General features: G+C 34.7%; 1 protein-coding gene across 1 annotated transcript; it reads left to right on the forward strand.

Annotated features, from left to right (window-relative positions):
* Positions 1 to 7716: 7716 nt before the first annotated feature.
* On the forward strand, positions 7717 to 17237 carry LOC133867055 (TMV resistance protein N-like). Its single transcript, XM_062303731.1, has 6 exons — positions 7717 to 8385; positions 8527 to 9625; positions 11061 to 11378; positions 12009 to 13127; positions 13201 to 13793; positions 16938 to 17237. The coding sequence occupies exons 1-6, from the start codon at positions 7892 to 7894 to the stop codon at positions 17005 to 17007; spliced, it is 3693 nt and encodes a 1230-aa protein (XP_062159715.1). The 5' UTR covers positions 7717 to 7891; the 3' UTR covers positions 17008 to 17237.
* The last annotated feature ends 324 nt before the right edge of the window (positions 17238 to 17561 follow it).

Here is a 17561-nt window from a genome sequence, read left to right on the forward strand (position 1 = left end):
CCACTCATTTATGATTTATTCTACCGCTATCTTCTTTTTTTTTTTCTTTTTTTTTTGAGAGTTATTCTACCGCTATCTTGCTATCTAATCTGTTGACGTCAATCTTTAGACTACATCAACAAATTATGTTGGTTAATAATGAAAATCACTGGCAGTCGTCCAACTGAAAAGCGGCCATATATACGACATAAGATAACACTATTATATACCTAAAGGAAAAAAAAAAAAAAAAAAGAAAAAGAAAAAAGACAATTAATATATATTAATTGGAGGTTTGTTTATTTGTGGTTATTATATATGGGGATTTGCAAACAGCAGGGCAGAGATGTCTGGAAATCTCAGAACAAGACATGGACATGGAAACTCAAAGTGGTGTTTATATATACACAAAAAATTCTGTTCATTAAAAATTAATCAGTCATAAAAAATTCTCCTTTGCCACCGGTCCATGCACGGACCCAAATTCAGATCAGATGCAAGGCTGTAGCACTCAATCGTAGCCACCACCTCATAATTAACAACAAAAGAACTCTAGCTTAGCGACCTTTAACAGCATTTTCGTCCGATTATGCATATTTTAATTTAAAATAGCTAATAAAAACTTACTTTATCTAATTTAGCTAATGAATTATAAAAGGTATTTTCTATCTGATTATCTAAATTTTCTTATATTTTATTAAACTAAGCATTTTTACAATTAAATATTCTTTTAATTGTAAAAAAAGACAAAAGGTGAAAGAAAAAAGTAAAAGAAAAACAATAAAATAATTTTAAATGTGAATAGTGCAACTTCACATATGGATGATAAATCTATTCTAGCTTTTATTTAGATAATCCAATAGAGTGAGTTTTTTAAGTTTTTGTTATCTATTACAGCCTAAAGGAAAAAAAAAATAATTCGACAAGAATGCTCTTATTACATATTAATCCTTAATTTTTAATTTTTAATTTTTTTGATTTTTGGTAGTAAAATACTAAAATTGAATTGTATTGAATTGAAGATCGTACATAATTAATCTAATATGTCTCTGTCTCTCTTGTTACTATTATAAAACCCATTCTTTGGTGAATTATTATAAGGAGATACAGGGAAAAGAAAAAAGGACAAGGCCGGTATGCCTAAAAAAAAAAAAAAAAAATCACTCATTGCAATCAAATTCCATAATTCAAAGTGGAAGTTCATGATTCTTCAATTTCATATATTGTTATACAAGAATTCTACAAACCGGAAATTTCATTATGTTAATACTAGAATAAAAGATAGTTCAAGATATTTTTCATTATGTGTATAAACAATATGCTTGAATTATTTTGCTTGCAATGTTTGCTGACATGTATGCATGTACATATGTGATCATGTGGATTGTGTGGACTTATTTGCTTTCGACATGTTGTAGTCATATGTTATATGAGCATATTTTAAGTATGTTAAATATTTCAAACACTATATCGACTTACTTTAATTAATAGCGCCAAATATCCAAAATAGATTTCGTATGTTACATGCCAATGGTCTTTGGAGCAAATGGCAAATCATGGGTTTAATCCTGTATGAGCGTATCAGTTGTATTAGTAGTCTATAGAAAAAATGCTTTCAATTGTAATATTCCCAAAGGCTAATCTTGTTACATACAAAGGTTGGTTATAGTGTACTATAAATATTTTTATGATGAGGACATAACCATAATATAATAAAGAAAACTAGAATATAATAAATAAAAATAGAATATATTCTATTTATAATATTAATAATAAAAATATTAAATGTTTTCACTAATGACTCCTAAATTTAGTTATTCATGTCCTTTTTAAAAGTTTTAATACAGTGAATGCTACAATAAACGTGCTAATTGATCAAGTCACAAAATAGTAGGGAATCTAACGTTAATTAAAGAAATATTAATTCTTTGAAGAAATCAAATTTGGTGAATGGTAATCAATCAGTCTTTAAATCATCCAACCATGCTACTGATCAGTAGAATTCGCTTAAATTAGTTTTCACGGTTTAGTTAGATTTTTTCTTGGAATGGAGATTGAAAGAGATTCCTTCTACTTTATGGAAATCATGAACAAGTACATTTAAAACTATATATACCTGTTTTAAATTTAGGGGACTAATCACAAGTAAATGGTAAATAATGCTTCTTTTTTTTTTTCCATCTTTTTGGTTTGGGTTGGCTGGGATGATTCAGGGAAAGCATCTTGTAACAGAAATTATTTCTTCCGTGGACTTGGTTGTATAAAAAATTTAATCCAAAATATCTCAAAGCATGAACAGATATTATAAGCGGTAAGAATTAATCTGATTAACCCTGAATGGGTATTGTATATATGTCCTTAATTAATTATGTGGGTGTATGTGCAGCTGAAATTTTTTCTATTTTTTTTCCCCTAATCTAAACTTAATATAATGTATTTGGCACAAGCCACATTTATTAATTAGTTCTTGGTGCAAAAATTTCAATTTTCGTTTTCGTTTTCCTTGTCATGGACTTGGAAGAGGGGGTACATTATTCATGTCAAGGAAAAAAGATATCAAAATTTCTACAAGATGACTGAAAACTCCAATTAATAAAAACTTTAATGAACTAAAAAAAAAAGTAGAATAAAGGTGCAAAAATTACTTGCTTTTTGAGAGCACGTTGTATATATAAATCATCTGTAAAATCTTCTGAATCATCTTCTAAAACATTCAACAAACTCTTACTCTTAAATAATAAAGAAAATAAAGATAAAAAATTCTTAAGCATTAATTATTGACAGACTTATTTTTCAAAATGGAATTATATGATAAACATTATATTAAATGATGAATTCGAATTTCGAACTATAGCCTTAATAGATATATGTGTGTGTTTTGATTGCCAATTCACGCTATATATATATATATATTTTCTGAGCAATAATATTATAATACAGGCAAGGAGAGAGGAAGAGGGAACCACTATTTGACAGTCAACTTGGCTATCAGAACATGGGAGTAGGGACAGCCAACTCGTTTTCTCTCCTTTTGATGGTATATGCATGGCAGCACACCGACATTGACTCAGGAGGAGCTAGAAGTAGTTCTGCAGGGCAATTATCTAATGTAGGTAGTACTCTGGTGTGTTAACAACCACTCATTTTCCTTAAGTGGGGTCATGATTAGACTTAAGCCAATTTGGCTTCACTCTCCGGCCGGTTCAAAAGATTGAAGGACAGTTTTTTTAAAAAAAAAAAAAAACACCGACATTGACTCAGGAGGAGCTAGAAGTAGTTCTGCAAGGCAATTATCTAATGTAGGTAGTACTCTGGTGTGTTATCAACCACTCATTTTCCTTAAGTTGGGTCATGATTAGACTCAAGCCAATTTGGCTTCACTCTCCGGCCGGTTCAAAAGATTGAAGGATAGAGTTTATAAAAAAAAAAAAAAAAAAAAAAAACAAGGAAAAAGATAGGGGAAGGAAAGGGGTGGTTAATTTTTTTTTTTTGAAAAATGCATGGTTGTGAGAATTAGAATTGATAAATGTGTTATAAAATAAAAAAATTTGTATAGATAAGTGAAAAAAAATTTGTATTGTAGTAAATTTTTTTATTTAGATAATAATAAAAAATTATTAATATGATATAAAGTTGAAATGTTTTAAAGTTAATTATTTTTTAGATAAGTGAAGAAGAGAAATGAGAATTCTTCTTTTTTTACCAAACAAGTCCAAAGTGTTTGATATAACGTGCCTTTTCATTCTTTATCATTATCTTTTGCAATTTTATATTGGAACTCCACACTTGCTAAGAAAAATGAAAGTAAAGTAGAAATTACAGCGTGCATATCAATAGATTAATAAGATTGCATTAAAAAAAATAAAAATAAAAATTAATAAGACTACTATCATATCCGGTGAACGTGACCAAAGTCTTTAAATAACATGTAGATTTTTTTAACATTTAAACTGATCAAATTTATTTTCTTTTCATTTATCACTTTAGAAATCCTCAATTGTGCTTTGTTTTTCAATTAAAAAGTAAAATTTGGAATAATAGCTTGTTTCAACTACACATCATAAATTTTACTCTTGGAATACCCGTATTTATTTTAGTGTAGCAATCCCAATTCTTTGATAGGGAAAAGTTTATACCTAGCCTAGATAAATAGGCTAAAAGCAAGTGCAAGTCCGTTTTTAGAATAGAAATAAAAAAAAATACAAAAAAAATAAATCAATAAATTACATCATAGCTTATAAATAAAAATAATGTATTAATTTTAAGAATTCATATTGAAAGATAGGGATAGCTCTGTTCAAATAAAGAAAAAAAGAAAAAGAAAGATAGGGATAGCTTAGTGGCATTATTTTCAACACTATTATATATAACAGTATTAGTAAACGAGGCTGCATGTGCGTTTTGTAATTGTAGTTGTTTAGAGTAGAAAAAAATAAGAAAAGAAAAAAAAAAGAAGTATCTGTTGGACACAACAATCGAAACTCCTATTCAAATGAGGTTCACGTCTTTGAATGCTCTTTTGCAATTGGACGTGTGTCATAACAAGTCGGTGGCATTGAACAAAGATGGAAAGTTTAATTAAGTTCCAAAATTTTTGACATGATTGTAATTTGACAAGAATACAATATAAAATTATAAGATTTATGTTTAAGTTAAACGAATTGATGAATTAATTTGTTTAATGATACGTTTATAAATAGGTCAATCTGTTTATTTTAATTTTTTTAATTTCTTTTTAAATGAAATATTAGAAATTAGACATCATGTTACATGCATAAGTGAAGATAAAACCTTTAGAATGAGGCACTGTTTGACCCACAAATCTGATACGAATACGATATGAAATTATAGAGTTTGAGTTTAGGCTAAACGAATTAACGGGCTGACGAATTAACTCGTTTAATGACACGTTTATAAACGGGTCAGCCTGTCAACCCGTTTAATTATTTATTTTATTTTATTTAAAATATATATATATATCAAAAATTAGACAACCCGTTACATGTATAAGTGAAGATAAAACCTTTAAAATGAGGCACTGTTCTCGTGACTTGGTGAAATTATCATTTAAAAAAGACTAATTAAAATTTAAAAAACAATCAGGTTGTGTCGGGTTACCCAATTTATAATCATGTCGTATTCAGGTTTCGTGTTTCAACACAATTAACTACTCATGTCGGGTTCGGATTGGCTTAACCAGATTAGCGGGTTAGCCGAGTTGAGCTGAACCAGACACGATTATCTAATTCGCCAACCATAAGTTAATTGGTTCTTTTCCTTAAAAAAAAAAATATAAATTAAAAGTTATTATTTATTGAAAAATTATTGACATATTTTTTACGCATCTTCATATAATTTTAAAATCTACCAATAAATTTAAGAAATCTAATGTGAGTCTGATAAATTTAATAATAAAATTAAAAAATGAGATGGAGAAAAAATATATAGAAAATATATTTATACTATTTTTAAAGATCAAATATATAATAATATAACTCCCCCCCAAAAAAAAAGAAAACCACCAACTATCGTTACTTGACAAATGAGATCTCATTACATGGAATACCTTGGGAAGTTTCCATGAAGCTTTTTAGAGCATCTTTAGCAGTTAGAGTTAAAATAGTTACTCAAAAAGTATCAATATCTACTTTAACTACTGATTTTCTTAAAACCACTCTAACAATAATCTCTATTCTACACTTCATTTTTTTTAAAATAATATTTTTTAATATATTTTTTTATTGTTTTATTTTCTCTCTCTCTCTCTCTCTCTCTCTCTCTCTCTCTCCAATCACTCCTCCTCGCCAGCGGGTTCACCAAAATTCCACACCCAATCAACTTCCGGCCAAAACACTCTACGGTCAGTACTCCTCCTCGCCGGTGGATTCACTAGAATTCTACACCCAATTAACTTCCAACCAAAACAACAACAAACACCAATAATTTCCAGAATTGATCAAACCCAAATTCACAAATCTAACAAGAGATTTATACACACAAACGGCCGGAAGATCACAACACAGCCAACACACACACAACCAACGTCACCATAGAGAACACACCAAATCGGCCAACTAAGGAAAAATCCACAGAAAAACTCCTTTCAACCTCTGGAAGTCGTCGGAAATCACTCTTCAACCGTTGGACGACAACCTACGACCCACAAGAAAATTGGTGCCTCTACTCGCCGGAAAAAATCGGTGCTTCCCCTCGGTCGACCCACCTTTTTTCAGATCTCCTTCTTTCTTCGTCGAACCCTAAGCGGAGAAGTGGGGGACACGCAGGATTGAAAGAGAGAGATTGCAAATGAGAAGTAAGCGAGCGAGAGAGAGGCTAAAGTGGGGAGAGGATAAGAGAAAGAGAAAATATAATAAAAAATTAAATAACCGATAAATAGTGAATAGTTAGCAAGGCCATCTCCAGCAGTTAGAGTTAAAATAGCTACCCAAAAAGCACCAATTTCTACTTTAACCACTGATTTTCCTAAAATCACTCCAACAATAATCTCTATTCCACACTTCATTTTCTTTAAATAATATTTTTTAATATATTTTTTTTATTGTTTTATTTTCTTTCTCTCCCTCCTCCCCCTCTCTCTCTCTCTCTCTCTCTCTCTCTCTCTCTCTCTCTCTCTCTCTCTCTCTCTCTCTCTCCGGTCACTCCTCCTCATCGATGGGTTTACCAAAATTCCACACCCAATCAACTTCCGGCTAAAACACTCTCCAGTCACTCCTCCTCGCCAGTGGGTTCACTAGAATTCCACACCCCAATTAACTTCCGGCCAAAACAACAACAAACACCAATTATCTCCAGAATTAATCAAACCCAAATTCACAAATCGAATAAGAGATTCACACACACACACACACACACGGGGCCGGAAGTTCACAACACAGCCAACACACACACAACCGAAATTACTAACGCTACCACAGAGAACACACCAAATCGGCCAACTACGGAAGAATCCACAGAAAATCTCCTTTCGCTGGAAATTACCCTTCAACCGTTGGATGACAACCCACGACCCACAAGGAAATCGGCGCCTCTGCTTGCCAAAAAAAAATCGGCGCCTCTCCTCGGTTGACCCCCCTTTCTCAGATCTCCTTCTCTTCGATTCTTCTCCTTCCTTCTTCGTCGAACCCTAAGCGGGGAAGTGGGGGACATGCGGGACTAAAAGAAAGGGATTGCAGATGAGAAGTGAGCGAGCGAGAGAGAGGCTGAAGTGGGGAGATGGTGAGAGAAAGAGAAAATATAATATAAAATAGAATAATCGATGAATAGTGAACCCGTTGACAAAGTTAAGAAAAAAGTTAAGATGACAAGTCTGTTAGACGAAGAAAATAAGGTAAAAATAGTCAAATATGACTTTTTGGTTAAAATAGAATTTCTGCAAGAGATGACGTAATAACTATTCACTGTTGCTGATGAAGTTAAAAAAAAAAAAAAAAAAAAGTTAAGATGACAACTATGTTAAAAGAAGAAGAAAAAAAAAAAAATATAGCAAAATTTAACCTTTAGTTAAAGTAGAACTTTTACCGGAGATGCTCTTAACCTTCTTTCCACGCCCCCTTATTATTAACTTTTCTAACAAAAGACAAAAATGGCCAGATAAATTCGACAAGGCAAGACAGTCATCTTTTACCCCATCAATCAAAAGGCACTTTGACAATTGACAAACGCGTTTTCTGTTCTTTTGATGATGCAAAGCAGCATCCAAAGTGGTTCTGCAACGCATTTATATGTGGAGAGGATTGGACACTCCTCCTGCTCCACAACATCATCAGCAAAAACAAAATTCTGGTAATACACTGTCGCTCTACCTGGGAGAAGTTACTGAGCATCAATTAACTGCTTCTTCAGGCCAATTATCTCTACTAGGTACCAGTGAGAGGATCGGACGTCTTCTTTCATGGCCTTCCAAGGAGTCTCTTCCTCGTCTTCTTCCACCGGTGGATGGACGTACGAAGTATTCTTGAGTTTTAGAGGCGAAGATACCCGCCACAGTTTTATTGCCCATCTACACAAGGCTTTGTTTCATAAGGGAATCACCACCTTCATAGATGACGAGCAGCTTAGAAGCGGAGAGGAAATTTCTCCAGCACTTCTCAGAGCCATTGAAGAGTCAAGGATTTCAGTCGTTGTGTTCTCTGAAACCTATGCATCATCTAGATGGTGCTTGGATGAGTTACTGAAGATCGTTGAGTGTAAAGAAACAAAGGGACAAATTGTTGTACCAGTGTTTTACAAGGTGGACCCATCGGATGTACGACATCAAAAGAAGAGTTATGAAAAAGCATTGGCTAAACTTGAAGAAAGGTTTAAGGATGACATCAAACTACAGAGGTGGAAGGCAGCCCTAACACAAGTCGCCAATTTGTCCGGGTGGGATTCAGAGAAGTACAGGTATTTCTTATCAATCTTGTTCATTCGTTATAGATTTTTTATTTTTATTTTTATTATTATTTTTATTTTATTCTGATTCCAATTTTATATATATAAAGTTCAACTCATAATTAAATGTTTCTAATATTTTGTATTTGGTAGGAATGAAGCTAAATTTATTGACAACATCGTTCAAAATGTCTCAAGAATCGTAAATCACACATACTTACACGTTGCCAAGCATCCAGTTGGAATAGAGTCTTGTATCCAGCAGATCAATTCACTTTTAAGTATTGATGAGATGAATGATAGACGTATGGTAGGGATCTGGGGAGCCGGTGGAATTGGTAAGACCACTATTGCCAAAGCTATCTACAACTCGATTGCCCCTCGGTTTGAAGGTAGTTGTTTTCTTGCCGATGTTACAGAAACTTCTAAGAAATCCGGTCTGGTCCAACTACAAAATACACTTCTTTCGGACATCCTAGGAGATATTGGGGAGGTTAACAATGCTTATCAAGGAATTGCTGTGATAAAGAGAAGGCTTTGCTCTAAAAGGATACTCCTTATTCTTGATGACGTTGATCATAAATTGGACCAATTAGATCAATTGGCTGGAGAAGTTGATTGGTTTGGTTCAGGAAGTAGGATCATCGTAACGACAAGAGACAGGAAAGTGTTGACTGACCATGGAGTAGTTGATGATCTAATATATGAGGTGAAGGAATTGAAATTCGAGGAAGCTCTTGAGCTCTTTCGTTGGAATGCTTTCAGAGATGATAAACCTATTGATAATTTTCTGAAACTAATGGAAGATGCAATAAGTTATGTTGGGGGCCTTCCACTAGCTTTAGTAGTGCTAGGTTCAGATCTGTATCGTAAAAATATAAGTCGATGGAAAAGTGCATTGAATAAGTACAAAAGCATTCCTCCCAAAGATATCCTACGAAGACTTCGAATAAGTTACGATGGATTGGATGAAAATGAGAAGGTGATATTTCTTGACATTGCATGTTTTTTCATAGGAGAGCATGATGATGATATTAAAAAGCTAGATAGTTCTGATTACTCCTCAGTTGATGGTATCGGTGTGCTTATAGAGAGGTCTCTCATAACCATTGATCATCACGAAATTGAAATGCACAACTTATTGCGAGACATGGGTAGAGAAATTGTTCGACTAGAATCACCTGAAGACCCTAACAAACGTAGTAGGTTGTGGTTTCACGAAGATGTTCGTCGAGTCCTTGAGAAAAATACGGTAAGAAGTTATCAAGAGACTTTTAATTTTATATTTGTTTCTTTTTCACATGTAAACATGCTAGAAAAAATATTTGACTTTTTTTCTTTGTAAAAAAATGATTAAGAATTATACACCCATACACAAATATATCTGCAGATATAATATATATATAGTACATATATTTATATACAAGTATATAAAAAATAAGCAAAATGATTGTAATTAAGATAAATAAAATCGTCGTACACAATTGTCCTTTATTCTATTTCAAAGGTCGGTATAGTCTTTTAATAGATTAGAATAATTGGTAAAAATAAAAAATAAGAAAGTCAAAAATTTGACCTTCCAAACACGAGGATCACTCTGGAACATTATAATAGAAAAAGTAAAATTACCTATTTTGAAAATATAAAAGTGAAAAGAAACATTAAAAAACAGATAGATGGAATGAAATTAATGCTCCGTTTGTTTCAGCGTAAAATGATTTCCGGAAAATGATTTCGGTATTTTACGGTGTTTGGTAGGGGCGAAAATAATGGTCAACGAAAATCATTTTCGGTTTGACCGTAAAACTTTCTTTAATTTTTGGAAAACGATTTACGGTTTTTAAAACCGTAAATCGTTTTCCAAAATTATATTCTTCGTCCTTACACGCACGTTTGATATCTGACTGTCCAAATCCTACAATAGTCGGTCGTTCGAAAATAGGCAGCACCGGAATCCGGCATCATCAAGTCACTGGAATAATGCCGGCGTCGGAATCCGACCACTGGAATCCTGCCGGCTGCCGGAATCTGGTTGCCGGAACACCGCCGGCCGCCGGAATCCGGCCATGGACAGAAAACTGCCGGAACCCGGCCTGATCTGACCGGATCCGGCCACTGACCCCGCCGGATCCGGCCAAAATGGCCGGAATCCGGCGGGATCTGACCGGATCCGACTGGATCTGGCCCAAATGGCCGGAATCCGGCGGGATCTGACCGGATCCGGCCACTGATCCTGCCGAGATCCGGCCAAAATGACCGGATCAGGCCGGATCTGACCGGTGTCCTGCCGGAATCCGGCAATTTTGGCCGGATCCGGCCAAACATGTTCGCCGGATTCCGGCGACAGTTGCATTTTCACTTTTCGTAATTTTTTCGTGCGAACCAAACGCCGAAAAATATTTTCGAGAAAATAATTTCTTTTGAAATTGATTTCGTCGAAAATATTTTACGATGGAAACCATTTTACGTCGAAACAAACGGAGCATAAGTTTTTTCCCTTTTTACAAAGTATTTTATCTATAATTCTAGAAAGTGCTAAAATTAAGAGAACCCGGAAACTTCGGATTGCTGATGGAAGGTTTGGTGTTTTGTATTGTACTTACAAAAAAAAAAAAAAAAAAAAAAATTGTAGAGAACTTTATATTTGATTTAATTTGCTGGCGTGTACTGATTCATTGCCTTACTAGGGAACAAACAAAATTCAAGGCATATTGGTAGATTTTCCTGAAGGAGACAAGGTGCACTTGAGTTCCGAGGCCTTCAAGAATATGGAAATGCTTAGAGTGCTTATGGTTAAATCTAAAACACACTTGACTAGAGGATGCGTTCCTCCAGAACCTACTTTATGCTTTTCGAGAGGAGGACCTACTTTTCTTCCTGACGAGTTAAGAATGTTGGATTGGCCTGATTGTCCTATGAAATCTTTTCCATCCAATTTTCAAGGAAAGAAGCTCGTTATTTTAAGAATGTGGAGGAGCGCCCTCAAGAGCTTCAAAGGAGTTAAGGTACAATTATTGTTTTTGGGGAAATGTCACCATCCTATCGTGCTTCTGCCTTTTTATTTTGGTTTGAATTTTTTGGACATCGAGACCTTTCCAATTTGATGAATTTTATATTTGTGCTTTGGAAATTTGTAAATCGAGAGCTCAATTAGTGTTTTTTGTCAAATAGATAACATAAATGGTGTTAAAATACATTTATGCCTCTAGCTTTTTTTATTTATTTAAAAAGTGATTGGTTGTAGTTAGTTGACAACGTCCTACCCATCTATCACCGGTCTTTGTGCCACAGGCCCAACTATTGCCACATGCCACGACTAAGTCTGGATGCCTAGGTGCTTTCACCGAACCACAATCAAACCCACTTTTATCTTATTTTATTTTGTATGAGTGGAATAAATGTATTTTCGTGTTCTTTTTGCTTACTATTTAATGAAAATACTTTGGAGGTCTCGATTTACAAATGTGTGAAGTACAAGTCTAAAATTCAACAAACTGGAAACTAGGTTTCAATGCCAAAAAGTGCAAAAGCATGAGGGGGTTGAGACATAATTTCCCTTGATTTAAAAATCTCTTCCTTTAAATTATGACGTAAATTTCTTTCAAACTAATTTATTTCCTATTATGTTTTGACAGAATTTTCGAAGCCTAACAATTATGGATTTCGATGAATGTGAATTCTTAGAAATGATCCCTGATGTTTCAAATATTCCAAATTTAGAGAAATTGACTCTCAGATGTTGTACAAATTTAGTTGAGATTCATCAATCTGTTGGATTTCTTGATCAGCTAGTTAATTTGAATCTTAACTATTGCTATAACCTTAAAAGTTTTCCAAGACGCCTCAGGTTGAGATCTCTAGAATACTTGGGACTTGGTGGGTGCTCCAAGCTTAACTACTTTCCAGAAATTGAGTGTGAGATGGAGCATTTGAGATGCATCTATCTAGAATACAGTGGTATAAAAGAATTGCCTTCATCCATTCGACACGCTATTTCGTTGAGAGATTTATATCTAGAAAAAAGCATAAACCTGACAAATCTTCCAAGTAGCATTTATCAGTTGGAACATTTAGTGCGTCTTACTCTCGGGGGTTGTTCAAAACTGGTTAAGTTTCCTGAGAAGATGGGGGATAACAAACAATCCATGCCTTCTACTGAATCTGAAAAGGAATCGGAAATTTCAACATGTTTAGAATTGCCCCCATTGCCACCTCTTACAAACGCAAGTGTTTCTAATGATGGTTGTTCCTCGGTAGTTTTTCCGGCACTAGAAAACTTGAGTATGAAAAATTGTGTCCTATTAGAATCAAATTTCTTTAAGATATTTAATTGCTCCTCCACATTGGAAGACTTAGATCTATCAGGGAGTGATATTGTTACCATTCCTGCGGGCATCAAAAGATTTGTTCGCTTGAGGAGACTCAACTTGGATAATTGTGAGAAACTTAGAGAAATTTCAGAACTTCCACCAAATATACAAAATGTGTATGCAACGAGGTGCATGTCATTGGAAACATTTCTTGAAGAACCACAAATATCTCGATCATTTAATACATGGAGCATACGAGAGCTTGTACGTGTTGAATCAGTATCTTCAGCACCAAGCCCTGTGGGCAATGGTATAGAACCAATGGGATCTTCTGTCAATAACATAACTCCAGATCGGGAAGCTCATATTGGAGTTGATGATTCTATTACACCCTATCAGGATCTGCGAACTCGGCGAACTTTGCTAAGATTTCAGCCATTGATGGTAACTTCTTTCCTTGATGGATTAATATTTCTTGACTTTGTATCACTAAATTTTTTTCATATTTGTGTATCAGGAATCTCTTGATCTCGATCCTAATCGTGGCTTTAACGCTTCCATTTCGGGAAATAAGATTCCACATTGGTTCAGCTATCATAAAGAGGTTTCAAATAGTAATTCTGATAAGTGTGAAATAGATATTGATGTGCCTGCATATGTGGATGGGGTGCTCGGAATTGCCTTCGCTGCTGCTGTTGTTGGAACAGATAATCTTGTCCTTAGTGTTGGTGTCATCAATCGTGGTGTTGTAATCTATAAAGCCTGGGGTGAATTTTATAAACGGGACGCTAATCATGTATTTATGCATTTCGTTGTTCCAGTATCTTTTATGCATTTTCTGGGTAATGATCATCTACGAGCTCAGTTTTATTGGTTGGAGGCTTCAAATTCAAGGTTTTTTAAAAGTTTCGGATTCCATATGATATGTAGGTATAAAGAGAAGATAGATTTAATAGATTATATTCGAGTTACTAAGAGACCTTGTGTTGATGATGGAGACTTGGAATCTGAATGGTACCAACACCAAAAGCCTTGGGCAGTAGATTTTCAAATGCAGAGGGCATGCGACCTGGTGAATCGTAACTACACCAATACTTCGGTTATAATAAGGTAAGTGTTTCAATTGGGCTTACCATTGACCTAACTGTTTAGACTTCAATTCTCTAAATAAGTGTTAGACTTTTACCATTGATAGTTTGATACGCGAAATAACCATTCCATTAAAAAAAATAAATAGTATTTATTAGGAATGGAAGAAGCTAGGTAGAATGTAATAGCGCTATTGTTGTAGTATATGATATTATATTCAACACTTGGAATAGCCATTCACATTGCTCAAGGGAATGATTATTCTTCCAAAACTATTTCATTCCACATTCTTCCATTTTCAATACAAACCGTTCATTTTTTGATGAAATAGTCATTCCGTGTACCAAACGTAACTTCGTAACTTTATATTCTCTTACTATTTTATACATAAAAACCAAAAGTCAAAAGTATAATGCTCTTCACTCAAGTATAATGCTTGCTTAGCAAGCTGGTGAGCTGCCACTTTTGCAAACCTTTCAGTATACCTTAAGTGTCCTCAATGAGATGACCATATTTACTTGTATTTCTTCCATATTTTTTCAGCTCTTATACTATTTGGAGAGCATTATCTTTTAGAAATACTTTATAGAACCCTAATTCACTATTGAATTTGGTTGCCCTTAACGCCACCGTGGTTTCTGCAACATCTGATGTAATGATGTAATCTTTTAGCTCTATCAATGTGGCCAGCTCCTCGCCCATTCTATCTCTAATAATAACACCAATTGCATGTCGATTTTCCAGCTTCCAATCTCTCTATGCAAAGAAATTAATAGTTTAATGCAAGAGTTTTGGTGGAGACATTTATCAAAGTCCTCTAGAATCAACTGGATGAGTTGGGAAAGAATGAGTTCTGCAAAATCTCAAGGAGGGCTAGGTTTTAGAGATTTGGTGATTTTTAATCAAGCCCTTTTAGCAAAACAAGGATGAAGATTAATTCAAAACCCTTCCTCCCTTGTAGCGAAAATTTTCCAGTCTAAATATTATCCTTCCTCTTCTTTCTTGGAGGCTCCCATGGGTTCTAGAGTTTCCTTTGTTTGGAGGAGCCTCTTCCATGCCAAAGGTCTGCTGATGGGGGGTATTCTTTGGAGGATCGGTAATGGGTCCTCCATTAGAATTTGGAAGGATAGATGGATCCCATCAACCTCTTCTCATCTTGTTTGTTCTCCTGTTGGTGCTTTGGGTCATGATGCTACTGTCTCAGATTTGATTGATAAGGAGAATGGTTGTTGGATTCCGAATGTTGTCACTGAGAACTTTCGGAAGGAGGAAGCTGAGGCTATATTGAATATTCCTCTAAGCCCTAATTTACCCCAAGATAGAGTCATTTGGATTGGGTCTAAATCTGGTTTGTTTTTTGTTAAAAGTGCTTACTTTATAGGTAGGTCTCTCAAAGAAGAAGCCAGAGGTCAATGTTCTCATGCTGGAAACCTACCGGATTTTCGGAAGGATCTGTGGAATCTAAAAGTACCAGGGAAGGTCAAAATGTTTGCTTGGAGGGCTTGTCAAAATCTTCTGCCTACTAGAGAAAATCTGTGCAAAAGGAGGGTGATCCAAGACCCTTCGTGTCCTTGTTGTGGTCTAGCAGTGGAGAGTGTTATTCATTGCCTGTGGTCATGCCCTGCAGCTTCAGATGTTTGGGGTGATTTTCGGTCTTGCTTCCAAAAATGTAGTTCCTTCCATTTCAGTTTTATGCACCTGTTGGAATATTGTTTCCAAACTTTTGAGAAGGAAAAGGTGGAGCTTATGCTGGTTGTTGCTAGGAATATTTGGTTGAGAAGGAATTCCCTTATTTTTCAAGGAAGTTTTCTTTCCCCTAATAGAGTATGGGAGGAATCATTTTCTTTTATGCAAGATTTCAGAATGTTCTCTCAAGGGGAGAAGGATGTTGCTAGTGCATCTTCCCAGATTGTTCACTCTCCTGTTAAGATTTGGCATCCTCCTCCTGATAATTTTTTTAAGATCAACTGGGATGCTTCAGTTGCTCCTAATGGAAATCAGATTGGCCTTGGTTTAGTGATCCTCCTCCTGATAATTTTTTTAAGATCAACTGGGATGCTTCAGTTGCTCCTAATGGAAATCAGATTGGCCTTGGTTTAGTGGTGAGGGACAGCAAGGGTGATTGTATTTGTGCCAAATGTATCTGTCTGTTTGTTAAGGGGGATTCCAGAATCGCTGAGTCCCTAGCAGCCCTTCATGCTGTTTTTCTTGGTAAATTCTTGAAGTTAAGGGATGTTATTTTTGAAGGAGACTCTTCTCAAGTGGTGACAGAAATTAATTCCCCACTCCCTCATTTGTCTACTGCTGGCCACATTACTGAGAGTATTTTACAGGAGATCAAGGGGTTTGGTTCCTCTTCTTTTGTACATGTCAATAGGGCATTCAATGAGGTGGCTCATATCTTGGCTAGGGAAGCTTTGTTTAATTCTCTTAATGCTTGTTGGTTTTCAGATTTTCCCACTTGTATTCTGGGTCATCTGTTTAGGGAGAAGTCTTTCCCTAGATCCCTGATGGGATCATGATGTATTTGGTTATCTTTGCAATGAAAATTTTCTTCTTATCAAAAAAAAAAAAAAAAAAAAAAAATAACACCAATACCCATCTTCATTTTATTTCTATTGGTAGAAGCATCCCAATTGACCTTGACAAAACCTTTCAGAGAAGCTTTCCAACGAATCTCCAAATTCTCTGCCAATTTGTTTGAATATTTTCTAGAATTAGCATTTCGAAAAGCCACCAGTGAGTCATATTCATTACTTACCACTGTAGTATAAGGGCTAACTGCTTTCCCATAGACCACTGCATTTCGTCGTAGCCTCAAATTTTTTGCCACAACTCGTATTAGCTCCATGTTGTCCATATCCACATGTCGTTGAAGCTCCTCAACAATAAACAAAAACTCTTCATTCACAATACAACGTTTTTTTATCTTACTACCACATATACTCCATATGGCCTTTGCATTTTGGAAGGTTTTAAATAGTCTTAAGTGATGTTTATAAATGTTTTGGTGGTATTTCCAGTGATAAATGTTTACATCAATTAATTACGTGTGTTGGCGCTAAGAGAATTTGTCTCCTATTTGATTTGTTTTCCTTCTCCAAGTTAGATAGTGAGAATTGTGATATACTTTGACTCTAATTTTTTTCTTCCTGGTTTTGGAAGCGTTCGTGATGAGAAAGAAAATGGAGTGGGTTGTGCGATAAGAGTAAAAGAAGAGAAAGACACTGCTTAGTGCTTATTCGTTGGATTTTGGGATCACACAAGAAATTCATTGTATCTTGTTGGAGGAGCCGCAACAAAAGAGGAGACTGAGAGTGACCGTGAAATATTGAGAGGGAAAAAGAGATTCCAGTTGCCATTTATTTCTAATAAAAGTGAAAGTTTGTATTTTTGTTTGTTCTTTTTTGTTTTCTCATTTGAAGAATATATAATCTCTATTGTGTGATAGTGAGATTAGGTGTATTAGGGCTTTAGATTGAGGGTGATTCTCAATCTCTTAACTGTTATTATGTATGATTTGTAGTATATTTTTATATACGGCATGTATAAAAATAAAAATCAAAAGAAGAGCATAAGTTACGTTTGATCTTACTAGTTAAACAATTAGGCAGAAACTGATTAGGAGATGTGCAAAAATTACCCCATTTAAAGTAATGTATATGGGAAAGCTAGAGGGCTACATGAGGGTTCTACAATTTAGGAGAGTTTAAATAAATCTTTCTGGGACCATGCTAACTGTGATTTGTATTAATTAAGTCATCTGACTGTGATTTGTATTAATTAAGT

This window comes from Alnus glutinosa, chromosome 4, assembly GCF_958979055.1.
Source record: "Alnus glutinosa chromosome 4, dhAlnGlut1.1, whole genome shotgun sequence".
Taxonomy (NCBI): domain Eukaryota; kingdom Viridiplantae; phylum Streptophyta; class Magnoliopsida; order Fagales; family Betulaceae; genus Alnus; species Alnus glutinosa.

What these genes read in the sequence shown, in the direction of transcription:
- LOC133867055 (XM_062303731.1), top strand. Translation starts at nt 7,892, where the DNA reads ATGGCCTTCCAAGGAGTCTCTTCCTCGTCTTCTTCCACCGGTGGATGG. An exon ending in AGAGCTTCAAAGGAGTTAAG is followed by an intron (nt 11,379 to 12,008) that starts GTACAATTATTG and finishes ATGTTTTGACAG; the next exon opens with AATTTTCGAAGCCTAACAAT. An exon ending in AATACTTCGGTTATAATAAG is followed by an intron (nt 13,794 to 16,937) that starts GTAAGTGTTTCA and finishes TGGTTTTGGAAG; the next exon opens with CGTTCGTGATGAGAAAGAAA.